This window comes from Thermobia domestica, chromosome 3 (genome assembly GCF_964235325.1).
Source record: "Thermobia domestica chromosome 3, izTheDome1.hap1.1, whole genome shotgun sequence".
In the NCBI taxonomy this organism is placed as follows: domain Eukaryota; kingdom Metazoa; phylum Arthropoda; class Insecta; order Zygentoma; family Lepismatidae; genus Thermobia; species Thermobia domestica.
Genome location: NC_137456.1, coordinates 54392485 through 54413947, shown reverse-complemented (window position 1 = coordinate 54413947; position 21463 = coordinate 54392485). Strand labels below are relative to the sequence as shown.

The 21463-nt window shown below is 35.0% G+C and overlaps 1 protein-coding gene across 2 annotated transcripts in view; it reads right to left on the bottom strand.

Annotated features, from left to right (window-relative positions):
• LOC145680391 (retinoid-inducible serine carboxypeptidase-like) overlaps positions 1–21463 on the bottom strand; it is a 46248-nt gene that overhangs the window by 11263 nt on the left and 13522 nt on the right. For both annotated transcript variants that reach the window (XM_081750832.1, XM_081750831.1), the window contains exons 3-6: positions 14950–15180; positions 12002–12112; positions 6136–6343; positions 1490–1666 (exon numbers count right to left, since the gene is read on the bottom strand). In XM_081750832.1, coding sequence (XP_081606958.1) covers positions 1490–1666; positions 6136–6343; positions 12002–12112; positions 14950–15180 — 727 coding nt within the window. The remainder of the gene's footprint in view (positions 1–1489; positions 1667–6135; positions 6344–12001; positions 12113–14949; positions 15181–21463) is intronic.

The window sequence follows — 21463 nt, the reverse complement described above, 5'->3', positions numbered from 1 at the left end:
TGTCTACCATAAAACCCATTTAATGGTAGCTGAGATCGACCAGGGACCCCACACATCAGAAGCGAGCGTTCTACCAGTGAGCCACTGCTGCACCATTAAAGTCAAGTCATTTTTTTAGTGTCACATGGAACCAAGCCTAGTAAATAATTTGCTGTTGATACAGTTTTCTGCTTTGCATGTTTCGCTTCTAGTTATTCTATAAGAAAGAAAGAAATAGATCTTAGTTGCCTGTTAACACGAGAATTTGTATTCCAAGTTACGGAAGCTGTAATTAATTATATTTGGAGAGGTTCAACCTACAATCTCTGATTACTATTCATCATTACTTGTATTGAAGGATTTGGGAACAACGGTATGTTCTTACTCCCCTCATGTGCTTAGTAGTAGCCTTGGTCATCTAATATGACGCTATCTCGGAATTTACTTAACGTCAAAAAAAGAACTACATCTGACGGTACAGAGATTATACGGGGCGTCTTGATTACAACCTATTTTATCTACTGCCTGTGTCTAATACAACATGAGACTCGAGTAGCGTAAAGTGTTGATGTTAGTGTTTCATACTCGAGTATAACTCGGAGAATCACTTCTCATTTTATATTGTACGGTAGAAGTTTCGAAGAAAGACTGTCAACCAACAATTTTTGTGCAGAAAATAGAAAAGCAGATTGGTGAAAAGGGAGATGTGTTGGGTCAGGAAACCTCACCATTTGCTCTTGACAAAACAAACTTCTTGGGAGACAATTTTCACACAGAATATCTTCAACCGAAAAGAAAGCCCATCTACCCAGTGTAACATGTTCTGACAAATCATAGCATTCTGTTGACAAATATACAAAGGAAACTAGTTAATACTGTCCAAATTTTTGACGCAATGTCTCTCTGCTTGCCAGAATGCTTCAAATTATACAACACAAAGGATAACTACATGTAAATACTGTTTTACACGTTGACGCAGATTCTGTCATAAGATAAATTTGTAAATTACAAATATTTACTTCTTATTTGTTAACATATCCTTGAGAAATCTATTTTCAGAATACATTCATATACACTCAGGTATGTGTGTGTGTATGCCATTGCATTCACGCCAAAATATGATTTAAAATATACCTGAAAACCCTGTGTTTCTAGACCATTAGTGATTGAACACTTGGGGTTCAACCTGTTAAGTAGAAAATTCTTACGATTACTGTAAAAATATTGGGTATAGTAATCGACTCAATACTATAAAAGGACAGCTTGAAACCTTAAATATCTCTAATTCCTTCTTACTTGTATTGAAGAACTTGGGAACAAAATCTATTGTTGTTGTTCTTACTCGTGTCACTAGTAGTAGTCATGGTCATGTTATTCGTTCTGACAATGTGTGAAGATAGTTATTCAATTATTAGTAGTTACATCTTTAAGCTTTGGCATATACTATTCACTGTCGTTTCAATTATAAATACAAAGAATGCAACCTAACACAACAAATATAGTAACATACCTAAGTCCGTCACTGGTCTCATAAAATCTCCAACAAGAGCGCTGAACACTTCCTTGCTTTGACCGCCCCACGTAACATTTTCTGGAATGACTCTAAGTTTTTCTTTGATTGGTCCATTCATAAGTTTGTACAACTCGGCCTCTCCGGGAAGCTTCACATGACGATTATACAGTTTTTCTACAATAAAGCAGATAAAACACACTACAATTATATATGGAACTTACCATTTTAAACATTTAGACCTCTGATTAAAATATATATCTTTTTTCTGTTCTGTTGGATCGAAAATTAATTTCAAGGTTTGATTTTGCTGCTTTCTCCCGCAAGATTATTTTAATTTTCCTTACTTTGTAAAATTTCAAAACACTAAATTGTACTTAATGTTCCCATTTAAAGCTTTATAACAAAAAGTTTCAGACCAACTGTCAAAAAATTACCATATTTTGCATAAATATTGCTTCTTATATTAAATGCTCTTTACTGGAGTGGCAAACTAATACAATTTAATAATGAGATTAAATTTTAAATATTTGAATACCTGAAAATCATTCACAGAATAAACATCAGAAGCTATTTAAAAAAAAAAAAAAAAAAGTTCCGTACGTTCTGGGAATTTTATTTTATTTATTTATTGTTAATAGTTTTCATCAATATTACGTTTTTCAACGTAAATATAGGTTATTAAGGCTTTCTCTCGAGCGTCTTTTATTCATATATTTACAGGTCGTGTTACATCATTCACGTGCTGAAAACATGCAGCAAGTAAAGGTTTGTTCAACTCGAGAAACAGGCGGTAATCACTAAGTGCCAGGTTATCCGAGTAATGAGGACTCGTACGTAATTCCCAACGGAAATCACTTAAAACATTATTTTGTTTGGCGGGCCGTCTTGAATGTCTTGTTGCACTAAAGATCTCACATGCAGCTTTCCAGAACGAATTTTGACGCGTGATTAATTGTGCTTCCCTTTGGTGCATAATCCAGTAAAATTATCCCATCACAATCACCCCGTCCCCAAATATCATCCTGCTCACAGAAGAAAATCATCTTGGGCATGATTATAAAAGGGAACTTTTTCTGGTCTGCATCACAATATTTCTTTAATGGGCTTATCTTTCTGGTTAAAGTACGGGATTTCACGTTTAGTTTATTACTCTAATAAACTATTATCCTACCCTACGCTGAAATTGCTCGTCATAAAACTGGAAAATCTCTTGAAGTTGACCAGTTCCCACTATGTTCAGTTTTTGTTCCGGTTTCAACAGTCGAGGTACTCAACGAACTGAAACCTTGTTCACGCCCAAATGATTGAGCAGAATCTCATAAACCTGTCGTGTACCAATGCTCCCAGTCAGCGTTCGCAAAAGCCATGTTAAAAAACTTTTTTTCTTTTTTTGTTTAAACCAGGTTTTTTGATATAAATGATTTGCTCAGTGTATTTATAATACATATGGACAAGAATAAGTGTTTCACCTTGGTGTTATTATGCAACAACGGGGTTATGCTGAAAGGGGTCACATGAGCTTAAAGTGGAATCCAAACTGCTGCTCGGTTTACATCCGAGAGAAATTGTCCCCTTTTTGGATTTGAAACAGCAGATAGGAAGTTCCACCCACTTCACTCAAATACCAATAGTATATTCGTTTATTCGGAAATCAGAACTGTCCCGTTTCATTATAAAGTTGGGAAGTTCAGTCAGTAAATTTCTTAAATCGGGAAACTCCCGCCTTAGCCACCGGGAAAATTCTGTTATTGCTTTGCATGTAAAATTTTACGCTCAATGTATCATAATCAGTACGCTAAGATATCCAATTTAGTATATCCATATCATTCAATAAAATTAAAACTGGAAGTCCAATCCAAGCTAATGTTGGAAACTACGTACGCAGTCGATACATTTTGCCAATTTCTATCAATATATTTAAGCAATATTGGCTTCTTTATAAAACAACAGCATTCAGACAAGCAGAAATGTACGGCATGGTTTCATTTCGTATGTTTAGGCTTAACATCCTTATGTAACACTGAGGTTATCAAGGAGAATACTTTCGCTTAAAGTGACATCCGAACCGTTACTTGGTTTACACTTGAAAAAAGGGTTGTGGTTCGATCGAGAATTGAACATTGGACGCCTTGGTTAAAAAAGAAAGAGAGATAAAACTAATGTAGATGGTTTGATATGTGGAAACGTCACCATGCAGTTCACACGATTTAAAGCATCTTTCGTTTTTTTCTTTCTTTTGTTTGGTTTAAACCAGTTGGTCCTTTGAGGAAACCGGCTGGTTTAAATCAAGGTTTAAACCACCTTGGTTTAAACCAACCAACCCTGCTCCCAGTAGCATTCATTTCATAAGCAGTCACTTGTTAAATTAATAGTCTCTCTACAGCAGTAAAACTTGTATCATTTACTGCGAAGTTAGGTCATCCATTGCGTGGGTCATCTTCCACCCTCGTTCTACCGCTTTTAAAAGGACCACCCAGCCATACACTATGCTTCTGAGTTTTGGAGAGTCCCTAAAAACTGCAGATAAACGTTTAACAATTTCCGATGACTTTACGCTCTATTTTCACAAAAATAAAATAATGGATAACTGATATAGCATGTTCCCTAGCGCCAATACAGATACAACTTGTTTAGTGTCACAACTGTTATTAATAGCCCAGCAGTCTGTTGTTATTTAGAAATTCTCAGAACTTTAGAAACATCCCTCATAAATTCAACAAAATATTATGGACAACTAATCTTCCATGCGATTTTTCATTCGTTGTTAACATACGGAATAATTTTTATGAGGAAATAGGGTTTTAGTTAGAAGTAATTTTGTTCTCCAGGGGGAAGTGTCGTAGATAATTGCTTCTATTTCCTCGAACTTCGAATAGCACGCAACATACATGGCTTATTTTCAATGTTCATATTTTCGAAATAATTTTATACAACCACTCACATAGTATTTTTTATAGAAATTCTAATTTTAATTTCTACACTACGAGAACAATTTACACTTATCAAGATTCTGATTAATTAAATTGTATAATTCTACTTGACGAAGTAATATTATTTAAAATATCTAGCCAACATTAAAACTGTCAAATAAAATTTGCAAACACGAAATCAAAAGCCTCTTACAAAATATACCTGTTTCATAATTCTGAAGAACACAGTAGATTGTTCTGTTCACATCAGATGAATTTGGCAATGCTGCTGTTACCTATGCATTTGCGCCAGAAACATGAAACAGGTGTCGTAATCACTATGCTGTCTCAGCTTAAAGTTCTGAGACACTAAATTTACTGATCAGGAAACTAAATTTACTGATCTGAATTGACTCTTTATTAGCTTATAAAGAAAAGATACAAATTCGATCCAGTTAGTTAAATTCAAAATTAATTTGCATATCTTCTCACTTTGTTTCAAATTAAAGCAGCAGAGAAAACTTTGATAAAAATCTGACTTTTTCTGCAAATAACCGGAGTGTCATTTTGATAATAGTGAAATGGAGCGGAAAATAAACCGTTATATGGAAAGGTACATCACTTTTTTTTTCCACGTACATTTTTTGTACAACTGAATAGTGAAATAGTATCGCGAAAACGTTTAATTATCGGAATGATCACAGTTAAACATATCACGACTATTCAAACAAATGGAATTCATACAGGAACAATCGAAAGCAAAAGGGACCCGTTTAAGGTTATCAGCGAAAGTCGCCTAAGGTGCTTCGTAGAATTTGTCAACTGACGGGAATCCACCACCTCAACGTGGCACAATCACAGATTAAATCTTGCGCAGCTGATTTTCAGTCACAATCTTCTCAAATGTTACATTCTGAACATAAAACACATTATCACAAACTGTAACAAAGACACTTGTGGAGGGAGGAGAAATGGAAGTCGGTTCTCCCATTTATCTCATACATAATGGTATCTTTCGGGAAATTTCGCACCGTGACACCTCTGGCAAGGAAAGTACTGAATTTTACCGCTATGCGGAGAAGTGGTTATCTCCGGATAAGATTACGAAGGGAAGCTTGAGGTAAATAATGTGGACAGAAATGTCGAAGTGAAATCTGTCTACTTCTAGCAATCCACCATGATCCCAATTTATCGGTTGTTTGCATGGAAGCAACAGAAACTAGATGGAAAACTACATGGACAAAACGTCCATGACATGAAGCAGGGAACAGGTACCCGTGTTATTCCCTTTTACGATATTTCTGTCATAAGTCCTAAGAGCCCAATTGATTAGATTGTTGGAACGTCTACATCATTGCCTCACTCCCTATGGAAACCCCACAGGGAGGAATGGAGTAGAATTCCTAGAACTCTGATCCAAAGCAGTCAGTTGCACCAGAAACTGAGATGTAGGACGATAGTCTACAATGCTAGTAATCCGACTACCGGTAGCGGCATGGCTTTTCGAAGTATAAGTACACTTTGAAAATACGTCCGATATAAAATGAACAACCTTCTGTACTTAAGAAGGTGATTATTTAAAACGAGTAACTTATTAGTTAGTTAAAACAGTTTGTCTTTTTTGTCTTTATTATATCAATAATGGATTTTATAATGCTTACAAAGTAATCTTTGTATTGGCGAAGCCGTTGTATGCAAAGTACATTATGGACAATAAAGCAATCAATTACTTACCCACGAAGTTAGACTCTGTGACATTAGGAGTAGGATTTGTTCTGTATAAAATGTTATAAAAATTCACGTTGTGACTATATTTCGTGACAACGTCTTCAGTCTGCGCCCACAACTCTGTTGCTTCGGTATAATTCCCAGCATCAATGGCTTCTTTCGTTTTATTTGCCGACTTCTGAACTGCAATTGCACCATCTGTATCAATAACACTCTGCAAAGAACAACAGTTATTACAAACAACATTCGAAAATTCTTTGCTCAGAACTAAACTAAAAATTAACTGCGATATATATATATTAACGTTTGGAGGTAACGTCCTATAGAATAAGAGGATGATTACAGAAAATTGCAAAGGAGTAAAAATTTGTGGAATAAATACTCCAACTTCTTGGATCTAGTTATTCTGTATGTAAAAGAGGTACCTAGAAGGAAAACAAGTTTAGAATTGAGGAAACTAAATTTACTGATCTGATTTGACTCTTTATTAGTTTATAAAGAAAATATACAAATCCGATTCAGTTTGTTAAATTCAAAATTAATTTGGATATATTCTCACTTTGTTTCAAATTAAAGCAGCAGAGAAAACTTTGATAAAAATCTGACCTTTTCTGCAAATTAATATTTTAATGCTATAACTGAAAATAATAATAATAATAATAATAATAATAATAATAATAATAATAAAATATTACCAGGTAAAATGGGAGAAACCTTGGTTTCTAAAAAGACTCAGTACAATTTTTCCACATTCTCGAGTGCTGCTCACATTACTGTGCCAGATTTAAAGCAAGCAAACCCAAATGAAGTGAACTAGTGAGAATGTCATCTTATGATCAGGATACTATACTATTTCAAAGTGTGCTCTCGGAAAAAAATGTGAAACATAGTTCGTCCTCACCCTCGCTACCCTCCTCCGGAAGAAACCTTCCCTTCGCTTTAGACAAAAAACCTTACCCGCATCCAACTATTGACGGATCCGGCTACAGCAACTAGTCTCTCCTCTTTCGAGGGAGGTACGGGAAAACACAGATCGACAGCAACGTCAGCAAGGGCGCACTTGAAACAGAAAGGCTTTAAAGGTGAAATACAGCAAAAGCGATACTGTTTTTCTTTCATATATTATGTACAAGTATCTGTGAGATGCATAAGAGGCCAACAGAACATCACGTTGGATTAGTTGGACACAGTAGTTTTCTCACAAGCACAGATTTGCACGTTCAAAGTGTTAATATGATGATAGTATGTTTTATGTGGGTTGTTGACAGAAAAGGTTTATAAATGTGGTAGTACTGTTCTATTTAGAAATAACTGTGCGTGGTTATATACTGTGCATGATGTACTGGATACTTACGAAACTGTATGTGTATCCGAGTACTTTCCGGCCAAAGCTTCAAGTATTTTATCGAGCTGTCATGAGTACTGATGGGGCGACCACCTGTAACTAACTGACAGTGGATCACACATTTCCATTAATCATACATCACTTTGTATTCGAACTTTATAGTTCTACCACCTATTCCGGAAGGTCTTCGGGATTCAATCATTAGTTTCTGCAGTCTGAATTGTAGATGAAGTTTTTTTTTTTTTTTTTTTTTTTTTAAATTGCACGTAACAATTCGTTTGATATTTTGGTCACCAAACTTTTCACGAGCAGCCGCCTTTGAGCTTGAGCTTGGGTCAGTTCATGGAGTACTATTCGTCAACATCTGTTGATTTTCTTGAGATTGACAAATTTCCATTCCACGGTGGCATCAGAAGTAGTCTGGTGTCTCCTACCTTGAAGTGCTTGAAACATTTTTTATAGTTGTTAATCCGACAGACCTTAGGACTTCCACAGTGGCTTTCGGTCGTAGCACTTTAAGAATCTAATAACTGCTCTTTGGGCAATATTTTCATCCATAATTAGCATAGTCAAAGTGACAGAACAACAATCAGTCATGAAAAATGTGTATATCTTTCAAAACCTACAAAAACTATTACTATATATATATATATATATATATATATATATATATATATATATATATATATTTGCATGTGTTACGTACTAGTAGGAGCCACAAAAACACCGAGACAGAAGATGAAAAACGGATATTGCGAAATTACCCAACATCTTGTAACATTTAATATGAAAACAACTCACACATCATAATGTCAATACTAAAATACCAACTGTTAAATATTAATTTCTTGCCAATCAACCTTATGACGCCAACCTGGGGTCCGTGCGGACCCCAGGCTTCATTATATTCATATATTTTCTCTGTTTGTTTTATATTCTTATCTACGATTTAGGACATCTCTTTTTTAAGATGTTCTCAATTCATTTGTAACAATTTACTTGTTGTACGCTTTTGTATTTAGAAATTATAAGAATATTTAAGAACCAAAACGTATTTAGCATACCTGGGGTCCGTACGGACCCCATGGTTTTCCATGCTTCCATATGCGCAGATAGATAAATAAAGCTTGCTAATTGGTAATTCCTAACAACGACAATATAAATAAAAGTAAATATTTATTCCTCTGACAAGTGAGTTGTGCTGTTTTAAAATATACAGAAAACGATGCGCTTCAGGTCAAAATTACGTTGAGAAAGTTATGTTATTTAGTTGCAGTGTCTTGTCTAGGACTACCTAAAGAAAGCGTTCTGCGGATGTTAGAAGTAAAAGTAGCTAATAGCGAAACAACTGAGGTTGAATCGGACGACAGCCATTACGAGTATGAACGTGAATTGTGTGGGGAAGGGAAAGGAGACTAAACTACCGGTAGCTCCAATAAAGGTGACGTGGACCTGTTTTCTAGTTATGACCCTCCGCAGCGTTCTAGCCGAATTTTAGACATGTCAACAGAGCACGGAACAAATACTACAGAATTTACAGCTTCACGTGGAAGAAAATCAAGTGCACAGGACCCGCCAGAACACCAGACGTACGCAGAAGATGTCGTCAAGGAATTCGAACCAGCGGAATTAGGTATTCAGAATGAACTACGTGCCTTACAAGTTTTCAAACTCCAGAATCAGCAAATCTAATTGTGCAGGAAACAGAAGCTCGAATCAATGTTGAGAAAGTAAAGGAGTAAAACTCATAAAACGACGAAACTGAAATATATACGTTCATAGACTTCATTATTTTGGCCCTATTGCCAAAATCGGCAGAAGAAGGCTTCAATGAAAGGTGGCCAAGTGAAAATGGATATCCAGTATTCCAAGCAACGACGTCGCTGAATCGTTTCAACTGTCTCCTTAGTTTTTGTTGATTTCATAATATTCAAACTAGTCAAGAGAAACTAGAGACAGACAAGATATCAGCATTCCGTGAACTCTGGGAAATATTCGTTCTGAATTTCCTTGACTTGTACAGATCTGGAAATTTGTAATCTATGGATCAGTAACTGGAACCTACATGTGGAGGATTTCTTGTATGTTTACATTCTAAGTATGACCGGAAAATACGGTATAAAAATTTACTGAGTGTGCAATACTGAAACATCATAATTGAGGGGCTCGGGCGTAAAACATGGTAACCCACCGACCGAGCGAAATTGGGTTCTGAACTGTAATTACCTTGTCTTGGGTGAACGCGTAAGACTGTCATTTCAAATGGTTGAAAATTTCGTCGGTAGATGTTGTAGGTGACTACATAAAGCATGGGAAACCACAACGTGTTTCAAGTAAAACATGGTAAGCCACAATCAATATGGTGGAAATAGAGGACAATATGCCGGCATCCACATAATATGGAAGTCGATTTGTGATGTCTAGTGTTGTTGATGATAGCGATGAAGATCCTGACTATATTTCCGAAAATTCTACAAGTTGTAGCAGGAAGAACATGGAATATCATGATCATAAAGTATGGAAACGCTACCCTATGTGCAAGCAATTACACATTGATGGGATATAAAGTTTTACGTCAAAATGGTCTTTATTTCTGTCAAATAATGAAATTACCCTTGTTACCAGCAGCCTGATTTCCGTGTTGATATATTCTAAGTACATAGAATGTTTCTAGTGAAAGGAACATACATCGTTAATTTTTATCGAGCTGTGTTTCTCTTGTAGTGGGATTGTACTTTACCATGTGTCACGTGCAATGAATATGTAATGACTTAAAATGCACTTTGTAGTCTTGTACAAAGTGATGCATTTCAGTCGGTGTCGCAAATTTTCCCAGTCGTCGGCCACAAAATATGGCTAGCGACAGAGATTTTGCATGTATAGAAAACTGTCAAACGTCACTATCAAAATGTTTATAGCCTAAACAATGGTTGAGTTGAGTTGATTTTGAGTTTAACGTCCCTTTCAGCAGCGAGGCTATATGAGATGAGACCTATTGATTAAGATGGAATCCGAACTACATGATCTCACGAAGCCAGGTCTCTTCCCAAGCATTGGATTGAAGTGATCAAGAAATTCATTTATTGTCACTGAAATGACAATGGAATACTTCTTTCAAACATCTCACCTAAAACAAGCCATATAAAAGAAGAGCCACACGGACAGAGGTAAATGTCTCCAAAGGTTCTCGTTTTGTCATTGGGAACCGTACGTACTCTTCGTTAGTTACTCGTACAATCCCGATGTTGGGGAAAGACTAACTCTGCGGAAGAAAGAAAGAAACTGGTGGATTTACAGGAACTTCTCCGCAACAAAAATACACCACACGGAGACCTATCGGTAACACAAACTTACATGCCATAAAGGATTACCTCCAGTGTACAGTGATTTCTACAAACAGCTAAAATTATCACAAATAATTAATACTTGTTATATTGATGCCTCGAAGTGATGTTGCACCTTAACGAACTTCCTCAACTGTAAGTAGTAATATTATTCAAGTAGTATACTTGTGTGGTACACTTTTGTTCATTTCTGTAAAACATGATAAGCCACGCTTTACACTCACATTAAAGGCAAGAAGGGATTTAAATTTTCTTCATTGCATGTCATAACTTGAAAGGAGATATACCCAATGTTATTTCATGTTTGTATTATTTTATTTTTATGTTTACTTTTCAATACAGATTTTCACAAAAATTGAAATGCGATTTTCTCGAAATCTCACTTTTGTGGGTTATCAAGTTTTACGGCCGAACCCCTCAATTATTCAGAGACAAAATATGTTTGTCAGCACGTAGGGCACGAACGAGGCAATGTAAAAGACCTGGTGAAATGACTTGTAAAGCAATGGTTAGGTAAGCGAGGAAGTATAACCATGAAGATTTATTTCAGAAGCATCGGACTTGCCGAGAGTTGTGTCTTCAGATAACAGCAGTTGTTGGTACAATGAGAAGGTGCAAAAGGGATATCCATACGGAAATGGTTGAAAGCCGTGAGCGATCAGAAAATACGTAGAACTAAGAAAATGTAGTATATAGAAAATTTCAGTAGAATGTATCGTAGTACACAAATGTTGCACTATATATATATATATATATATATATATTGTGTGTGTGTGTGTGTGTGTGTATGTATGTGTCTGGTAGGAAAGTAAAGATTCCTAAGCAGGAGAATAAAAATGGTTTGTGTTTAGTATATTCTTCTAGTAAGTGTATATATATATATATATATATATATATATATATATATATATATATATATATATGTACTGTGTTTATTTTTACTATATTATAGTAAATAAAACTAAGGAACTGTATTTAACAATATAATAAAAATAAAACCTAATAAAAACTGGCTACTAACAACGTTATTGGTTGGGGTCCACACGGACCCCATGTTGGCAATAACGTAATCTTTGAAAGGTTGGCGTCATAAGGTTAATAAGGAAATAAAATAGTATGCAGGAGGCATTTTAAAAATGAAATATAACTTTGCTGAAAAGAACAAAGTTTTAAAAAGACTTACCGTATCTAAAAGAAACGATGACCATGTTAAAATGGAGTCTGCAGGAGATATCCATGAATCACCTAACGCTATCCCCTTAAAAGGAAGACTGATTTTCTTCGACTCAATTTGCTGCAAGAATCAAAAGAAATTGACATGATAACATTATTTTAAGATGTACAATGAGAACAACATAACAATTAGGCTAAACTTTTGTCAGAAGTAACGAAAAAAGTGAACTGGAGATTTTAAGTTTCAATTTTATTTTAAATAAATGCCATGCGGTTGTAAGTCAAATACTATGAACAGCTACTTTTGCTTATGTACGTAATTAATCCACCTATCGTGACAATAGAATATGTCATATATATATATATATCTATTAAAATGCTACGGTACCAATTAAAAACCTGAGCTCCAACCTACAGCTTTGGCTTTCAAATCTTTCATTTACGGTTATATGTGATTTCACGTTTAACAGAGACAAACATTTTAAGTGCGTGTACTTTAAATAAACTATTTAAATAGATCTTTTTCATAAAGTTTATGTTTTAAAATTATTGTTCAAAGCCTTTGTACTTTAGTAAACCTTCTCCAAAATCAATGGAAATGAATCGTGCTGCCATCTTTGGATTTTTAGACTATATGTTAGTGGACGTTTATATGTTTGTGGCCAATCCTTTCGACAATGAGATCTCGGAAATTACAGGCTCTACAAAGATGACGTTTTCACTCATCGATTGCAAATTTTGCGTAGAGTGTCCAGTTCTGATTGAATATTTAAAAAACATGGCCATTATTTCTTTATTACATTTTTAGGCGTACACTGGAAGTGTTAAAAAAAACCTAAAGTATCATATCGTACGCATTATACATTCCAACACCACATAGTTGTTTATTGTGTTTGTATATGTCTCAGGTGTTTGTTTCATGGCCTGAGACATATGGAAAGGAAGGATAACCATTTCTCCAGTCTAAGATAAATCTTTATTTTTTGAGTGTTTTGCCCAATGAACATCATATATAACTGACATTATAATTAATTGTATATGTAATGTATTTGCTTATTACATACTGCATGCAAGAAGAAAGAAAACACTGGACATACATGAATTAGAAACTCCAACCGGAAGTAGGCTCAACTCTTGCAAACGGTGCGAGATATTGAGAAAAAATAATCGAAAAAAATCTCCCCTTTATAAAAAATAATGGCCATTTTTTTTATCAAGATGTCTTTCACTTGTGTCTGTAAAGGGACATGTACAAATGTTGCGAGGAATGACAAGGAGATTTATGCTCGTTGTGTCTGATTTTTCTTTGAATAATAATCTATTATGTTACTGAAGATAAAGCAAACACACTGGCAGAGGAAAGATGGTAATCCTTTTTTATACAATTCAATATCGAGCTTCAATCTCAATATATCAGTTTGCAATTTCAGTGCAGCTAGCTCTTTTATCTTTAATTTCTTAATTTTCCTTCTACATCTGCTATTTTTTTAAAGACTTGTTTCCATCTTCAGTGATAAGGAACTAGTTTGTAACAAAGATAAGATTAGTTTTCATATCAAAACTGTGACAACTAACTAAATGGAACAGGTGTTCGCTACTGTTCGAGTTTTTGTATTTGATATCAATCAAGCAATTCATGCTGATTGTTGTCCATTCATGCTATTTGACCATTTGCTTTAGCACTGTCCATATGACCTTAAACTAATGCGACCTAAACATGATTTATGAATTTAGTATTCAAATAGAAGTCAGTTTAGTAAATTTAACTACAATCATTATGAAATCTGTTTCCAACTTGAAATACTTATTTTAAGTAATATAGTTACTACAGATTTTGCCGCCCTATGCAAATGCACGTATTGCACATATGGTATTTGCACGTATGGTATTTCAGCATAGTACTGATTAGTGGTGGTTTTTGGTGGAAGTCACATCTGTAAAAATATAATTTTACCGCTAGAAGGAAGAAAACTCACCTTAATGTACTATTTTTGCTTACAGCTTTCTGAAGCCGTATAAAGCTTTCTTCCTTTAGATTGTAGCAATAACATCTAATTGTTTTACCGATCTAACATTCCTCAAGAACCGCCACTGGTAATTTACTCTGGAATTGCTACTGTTCTTGTTGACAAAGTTTTTCTTCAAAAATAATTTATATTTATCTATATATTAAAATGCTAGTTTATATGTTTGTGGCCAATTTTTTGACAATGGTATCTTGGAAACCACAAGCTCTAGAAAGATGCCGTTTTTACTGATCAATTGCAAATTTTGTGTGGATTGTTCAGTTCTAATTGAATATTTAAAAAAAAGCCGTTATTTCTTTATTACATTTTGTAGGGATATAGTGGAAATATTGATATTTTAAAAAGAAGCATATCCTACGAGTTATACATTCCAACACCAGACATTTGTATACGGGGTTAGTATATCTCTCCAGCGTTTGTTTCATAGCCAAATGATAATGAAAAACGAAGGATAACCATTTCTCCAATCTAAAATGAATCTTTATTGTTTGGAGTGTTTTGTCCAATGAACACCATACATCACTGACATTATAATTAATTGTGTATGTAATGTATTTGCTTATTACATACTGCATGCAAGACGAAAGAAAACACTGATCATGGATGAATTAGAAACTCCAAGGAAGCAGACTCAAATCTTGCAAACGATGCGAGATATTGAAAAAATAATCGAAAAAATATCCCTTTTATGATACCCTTTGCCGATTTTTATCAAGATGTCCTTCACTTGTGTTCGTAAGTGGATAAGTACAGATGTTGTGAGGAATGACAAGGAGATTCATGCTCATATGTAAATGATGCGCTGTGTAGAGAGCGCAGGTTCAGCTAGTAAATTTAAAACGTTTCAATTTTGTTTTAATGAAAGCATGCAGTTGTAAGTCAAATATTATAGAATATAAATTCACAATAAAGTCCAACCATTGTCGCTTACCTTATACAATGCACGAGCAAACTGTACTGCCATTTTGCCTCCATACGATTCTGAGAAAATGTAAAATGGGATATATTTAAACTCTGGCACTTTATTCAAGAAGGCTTTCATAAATTGTACCAAGTCGCTAGCAATAACACTATTGTTCCTCGCCAACAAAGACACGTTTTTAACATAGCTGAATCCCGTTCCAACTGGACTGTCTACAAACAGAACGTTTACTTGGTGAACCTACAAGAAAGAAAAACATTTTACGTTCCAGCAATTTCATATGAAATTTCAGAATAAAAACAGCTCTACATAATTTCTTACATTCTTTTAAAGCAAGATTAAATTCAATAACTGTTATTTTTGTTAAATTCAATAACTAAATCATAATGACATAATAAAACAATATTTGGATTCGTAATTGAGCTGTAGTTAAGAGAAGATAGAGAATATGACAAAAGGTCGCAAGAGTATGGCCTCGCGCAGCGTAGTCGCTAACGGTGCGAGCGTTCCTGGGTTTGATTCCCAGTGCGGTCACTCGGTCGAAAAAGTGTAAAAACGCTTTTTCAGGAAAGCCACCCTGAATGAGGTTTTCCTCATTCACACCAGGCAAATGCCGGGGTGGTACCTCACTTATAGGTCCCAGGCCGCTTCCTTCCTTCCCCCATCCTTTCTTTCTTCCCTTTCACCGGATAGTGTGCTCGCTGAGGTACGTCATCCCTCAAAACATGAAGGGCTAATGGCCTTAGATGCCGAAAGCCCAGAAATCTAAAGCCTAAAATCCTAAAAGGTCGGAAGATGTTAATTGTGATTTTGAGGCGTAATAATTTTATTTGTAGTTATGAGCATAGGGGTTCATAGAAAATTATCTATCCAATAAAGTAAATGTCAAAGACGGAATTATAGTTATTATTTCAACTAAAGATAAATAAAGTTTATTTTAATATTGCTTAGTTGATGGATTTAGCTAGAAACAGTATCCGATGCAGATCTAGTATTAATTTGTACAGTAATATGAGTATCTATATACTCTGATTACACACACACACACACACACACACACACACACACATATATATATATATATATATATATATATATATATATATATATATATATATATATATATATATATATAGCTTTTTTTCACGCACGCTTCGGGATTACTTTGGCAATTTTTCAGTGTTTGTATATAGACGGTTATCAAAATAATGAAAACGCCAGAGTGCAATACGTAATATGTATGAGATGGTAACACTGACGATACATATGTAGCCTGGCTGTTGTTAGTAGTGTTTTACGTGATCGTCTGTAGTATTGTCAAGCGAAATAGTACGGAGGCATGTGCTGAAGTGAGGAAACAGTGATGAAGTAAAATGGGATAATTCTCTGAGTTTTAAAGAGATTAAATTGTAGATCCGAGGTTAGTTAGCTCAAGTATATCTAAGACTACTGTGTTAGAATAAACTGTACGAAGTGATGACGGCCTAGACAACTCATAGCTAAACAACATCAGCGAAGAATAATACAGCAGTGGCCGGAAGAGAAGCTTCAGTGACAGAGATCACTGAGCATTCAAGACAGTCACCAAGGACCGTAAAGCGAATGTAGCAAAAGCGACTACAAAACTCAGCACATAGCCTATTGCGACAATCAAGAGTCCGACGCGAGATGAGAGCCTCAACACTACTGTCAGGCTGTAGTTTTCAAACACTGATCACCAAAACACGCTTTACCGTGAAGAAAATGGTGCCGAGAACATGAAAAATGGACAGATAATGAATGACTGAAATCGAGTAATATGGTCCGATGAGTTCTCTTTCACCATATTTCTAACAACAGATCCTTACGCAAAGCAGATGCTTAAAGGAAGTTAGGCTCCGAACTGTCTCCTTCTTACCGTAAAACGTGGAAGCGGCTCTATGATGTGAGCCGCAATTTCCAAGTATTCCGTGGTTCTGTGATTACACTTAAAGAACACCACTGGATGCATTATTGCCAGTGACTATGTATAAATATATTTAGGTGTCCATATACATCCAATGTTGCAACAGAACGAATGACGAAGAATAATACAGCAGATTTTCCAAGATGACAGTGAGCGAATTCGCACTGTTAAAACTGTTGACGTGTGGTATAATCAACATTGTGATGAACTATATCTCCCCTAGCCCGTCCAATCTACAGGGGCCTCAACATTATTGAATACATACAGTTAGATATCGAGCTTATACGCCGAAGCAGATATATTTCGCTGAGTGCCGCACTGCATAAGGAATGGTATAATATTCCACTAGAAATGATCCATGAATTCTATTCCACCAAGAACCAGGGGTGTTCTACAAGTTAACAGGGTACTACGCCGTAATAATCAAGTAAACTGTATTATTTCAGATGTCTCCACTATTTTGATAATCATCTGTATATAAAGGAGCACAGTTTCTCGGGGTAGAGTGTTCCCTTCTGGTGTCAACAATAGTCCCTTGTTCAATCCGTCCATGAGTTTGTGGAAGACAATATCATGTCCATCGGTTTTCCCGAAATTCTTTCCATTCCTTATTTTTCACTTGGAAGTAACCAAGTAACCGTCTTCTGTACCTTACACGGCACAATTAAAGAATGTTGAAATATTTCATATCATTTTTATTTATTATTATTATTACTATTATTGTTTATTTGTAGTCTGACACCCTATCTGGCACTGTCGCTACTTGACACTTGAGCATGCAGCTACCTTTGAGAAATTTTAGTGTAGTAAATATATAATATATTTGCACATTTCTCTTTTTATATTGTATTTTTTGAGTATGATAGTAAATAAAATCAATATGCCAGTAGTCACAAGTTCTGATTATAATTATTATTATCCCTTTTATTTAAAACTTCTTATTTGAGCAGGTGATATAAAATATACGGATCATCCAAGTATATTACTGTTTTTCCATATCTCTTAATTTATTCTGGGATTTGCAGAAAGTTCCTCACAATTCTGAATATGTCTAGTATTATGCGTTTCTGTACCTTCTTTAGAGCCCTCCTCGTTGGTCGAATGGCCAAAGCGTGTATCTTTCGTGCACGTGGTCCCGGGTTCGATTTCCCGTGGGAGAACACAAAAATTTAATTTCATATTCACTTTCGTTAATCGTCAACCTCCTTTCTCCTAAATGGCAAAACCGTGGAACGTTACACTAAAAATTATTATTTCATTTTGTGTCTTCTTTATGATTTTTCCTTCAATTCTGAATGTTTCAAAAGCCTTTTTGCACGTCTTATGAATCACCCTGGTACCAGATATTACTATTGGTACTATTGACCCCTGACAGTATGAAGAAACTGGTGGTGATTTTCCATTGTAATCCATAAATTTTGGATTCGATCTGATATGTTCTTCCTCAGTAGTACCAAGAAAATATTGAGGCAGCATCCGTGATTAAGGTCAGAGTCATTTCTTATCTAAAAAGGTTATCAAGTACTACATGTATACTCGTGGTGGTTGTCCCCAGGTTTTATATCTCCGGTGTTGCACATGTGATTCGAATTTCACGCTTAACTAAAATCACAAATGCATATAATAATAATAATAATAATAATAATAATAATAATAATAATAATAATAATAATAATAAGAAGAAGAAGAAGAAGAAGAAGAAGAAGAAGAAAACTTCAATCTTTTGTTCCATAAACAAAAGAAAGCCAAAGATAAAGCTATCGGAAATCACTATAAAAATAAATAACTCTTCATCTCTTATCAAGAAAGTATTATGTTATCTTGTTCTATGATCAAGTAAGTTCGTCAACCTCTGTTTTTATTGTAATCATAATCATTATCTGTGACAATAAATTCTCATCATCGATACTAATAATAAACACACGCATGACCGAGGAGGTCAATATTTTTTAACTCCTTCTTCTTGCCCTCTTACCCTCCCCCCCAAACACACATGGTACGTAATCCATATTCAATTTGCCCATGAAAATGAATGATTTGCATTTTCTGATAGCAAAAAAGGGAACATGTGTGTGACAAATTCCACAGGGAGAAACCTTTCAACTAATCTCCCAGCCTTAAAGAACAAATTTGAACAAAAACAATAACAATAATAAAAATAACTTACAATTGTCTAGTCAAAACGTTAAGTTTCAAGCCTCAATAATTTCACAGACCTTATAATATTCGAGAATTTTTAAAATGAAATCTTTAATTTAATGTTCCACGATTATGCTCTTCAGGCCAAATGAGATGGATATTATAATTAATGAAAACTGAATGATTACGAACGACCGAGTGAAATGAAAATGTGCAAGGAAATGGAAGAATCCCGAGAAAATCCATAAACACAATGCTGTTCACCACAAATTCATACGGTTTGGGATCGAACCAGAGAACTCCTCCACCAAAGATGAGCGCTTTGCCACCGATGCACCACGCCTCCCGAGAAACCCTTTAATTCCCTTTTTCCTCCCTTCACAGAACTCCACAATCTATGGGTTAAAAGAAAACACAAATATACAAGGTGTGTTTAAAAAGTATCAAAACTTATTTTTTCCCCGCGTAAAAAAATGACAGACGCGCGGAAGACTTTTCTCAGTGTAGATGTAGAGGGAACACTCATGCACAGTCGTGAATCTTTTCCCGCCCGCAGAAAGTGTCAGTCACTGGCAGTCGGCCAACGAGTGAAGACATGTAGTGAGCTGTCGTCGGATTTCAGTTTTTTGTAAAATGACAGAAAAACTAGAGCAGCGATATTGCATCTAATTTTGCCAAAAGCTTTGTGATAACCAAGCGGAAACCATTCAATCGGATCGGTACATTCAATTTAGAACGAGAATTTGGGCATGAGGAGAGTGTCCGCGAAATTTGATTCCATACAAAATTCCTTTGTGTCGTCACGCTCCCTACTCACCCGACATGGCTCCGTGTGACTTTTGGTTGTTTCCCAAACCGAAAATGCTATTAAAAGGTACTTGATTTGAGTCAAGAGAAGACATCATGTGGAATGAGAGGACACGGTTGCTCACCATTCCAAAAACTGCGTTTCACAAGTGTTTCCAACAATAGCGAGAGCGCTGGGAGAAATGTGTGCATTACCAAGGAGACTACCTTGAAGAGGATTAGTGTTTCGGATTTCCAAATCAATAAAGTATTTTTTTTCAAACCACTTTTTAAACACACCTCGTATATTTCCAGTTCCAGTTTTCCTCGTATATTTCCAGTTTTCCAGTTTCTACGCTCAACGGCTATGGAAATCTGGTGACATAGTATGAATCTCTCATTTATAAAGTTAACCCTCAAATCTGTTAAACTAACACATCTATTCATATGTTTGTTGCAAAGGTTTTCTGTTTACCTTCGTAAAATTCTTGAAAATTAAAAATAATTTTGATTGACATACACGTTATACTCACAGTTCAAATTACAAAACATGTTAATATCTAAATATGCAACTAAGCATAAAATGTACGAATGAATGTTAATTTATAATCCAGAGAATAGACAACATAACTGGTTATCAAATAAAGGTCGGTGTCACAATAACTGTGTTTCTGTAACATTCAACATATACGTACATACTACGCACAACTAAGACTAGATAACATGTTAATGAACTTCTAACAATTCTTTTCTATTATTTTGACGATAATAATAATAATAATAATAATAATAATAATAATAATAATAATAATAATAATAATAATAATAATAATAATAATAATAATAAAAGCATTAAGGTGCTTATATTTAACGCAACTACACATATAGGAAAGATTCATAATTTAAAAAGGTAAGTACGTCAAGAATTGTGTATCAAACCACGTGAAGATTATCTTATTGTTTTTCTTCTTTTTAAAAATAAATTTCTAAAAGCACATTGATATTATATATAAAGTTTATATATTTGTGGTCAATTCTTTTAGCAACGATATCTCGGAAACCACAAGCTCCAGAAAGATGCCATTTTCTCTCATCGATTGCAAATCTTGTGCAGATTGTTCAGTTTTCATTGAATATTTAAAAAAATGGCCGTTGTTTCTTTGTTGCATTTTTTAGGAGTACACTGGAAGTATTGAAATTTTAAAAAGTAAAGCATCATATCTTACGAGTTATACATTCCAACACCAGACATTTGTATACGGGCTTGGTATATCCTCCGGCGTTTGTTCCGTGGCCAAATTATAATGAAAAATGAAGGATAACGAGTCTAAGATGAATCTTTATTGTTTGGAGTATTTTGTCCAATGAACACCATATATCATTGACATAATACATACTGCATGCAAGAAGAAAGAAAATACTGATCATACATGAATTAGAAACTCCAATCGGAAGTAGGCTCAAATTTTGCAAACCGTGCGAGATACTGAAAATATAATCGAAAAAAATTCCCCTTTGTGATACCCCTTGCCGATTTTTATCAACACGTTCTTCATTTGTATCTGTAAAGGGACATGTACAGATGTTGTGAGGAATGACAAGGAGATTCATGCTCATATGTGAATGATGCGCTGTGTAGAGAGCGTAGGTTAA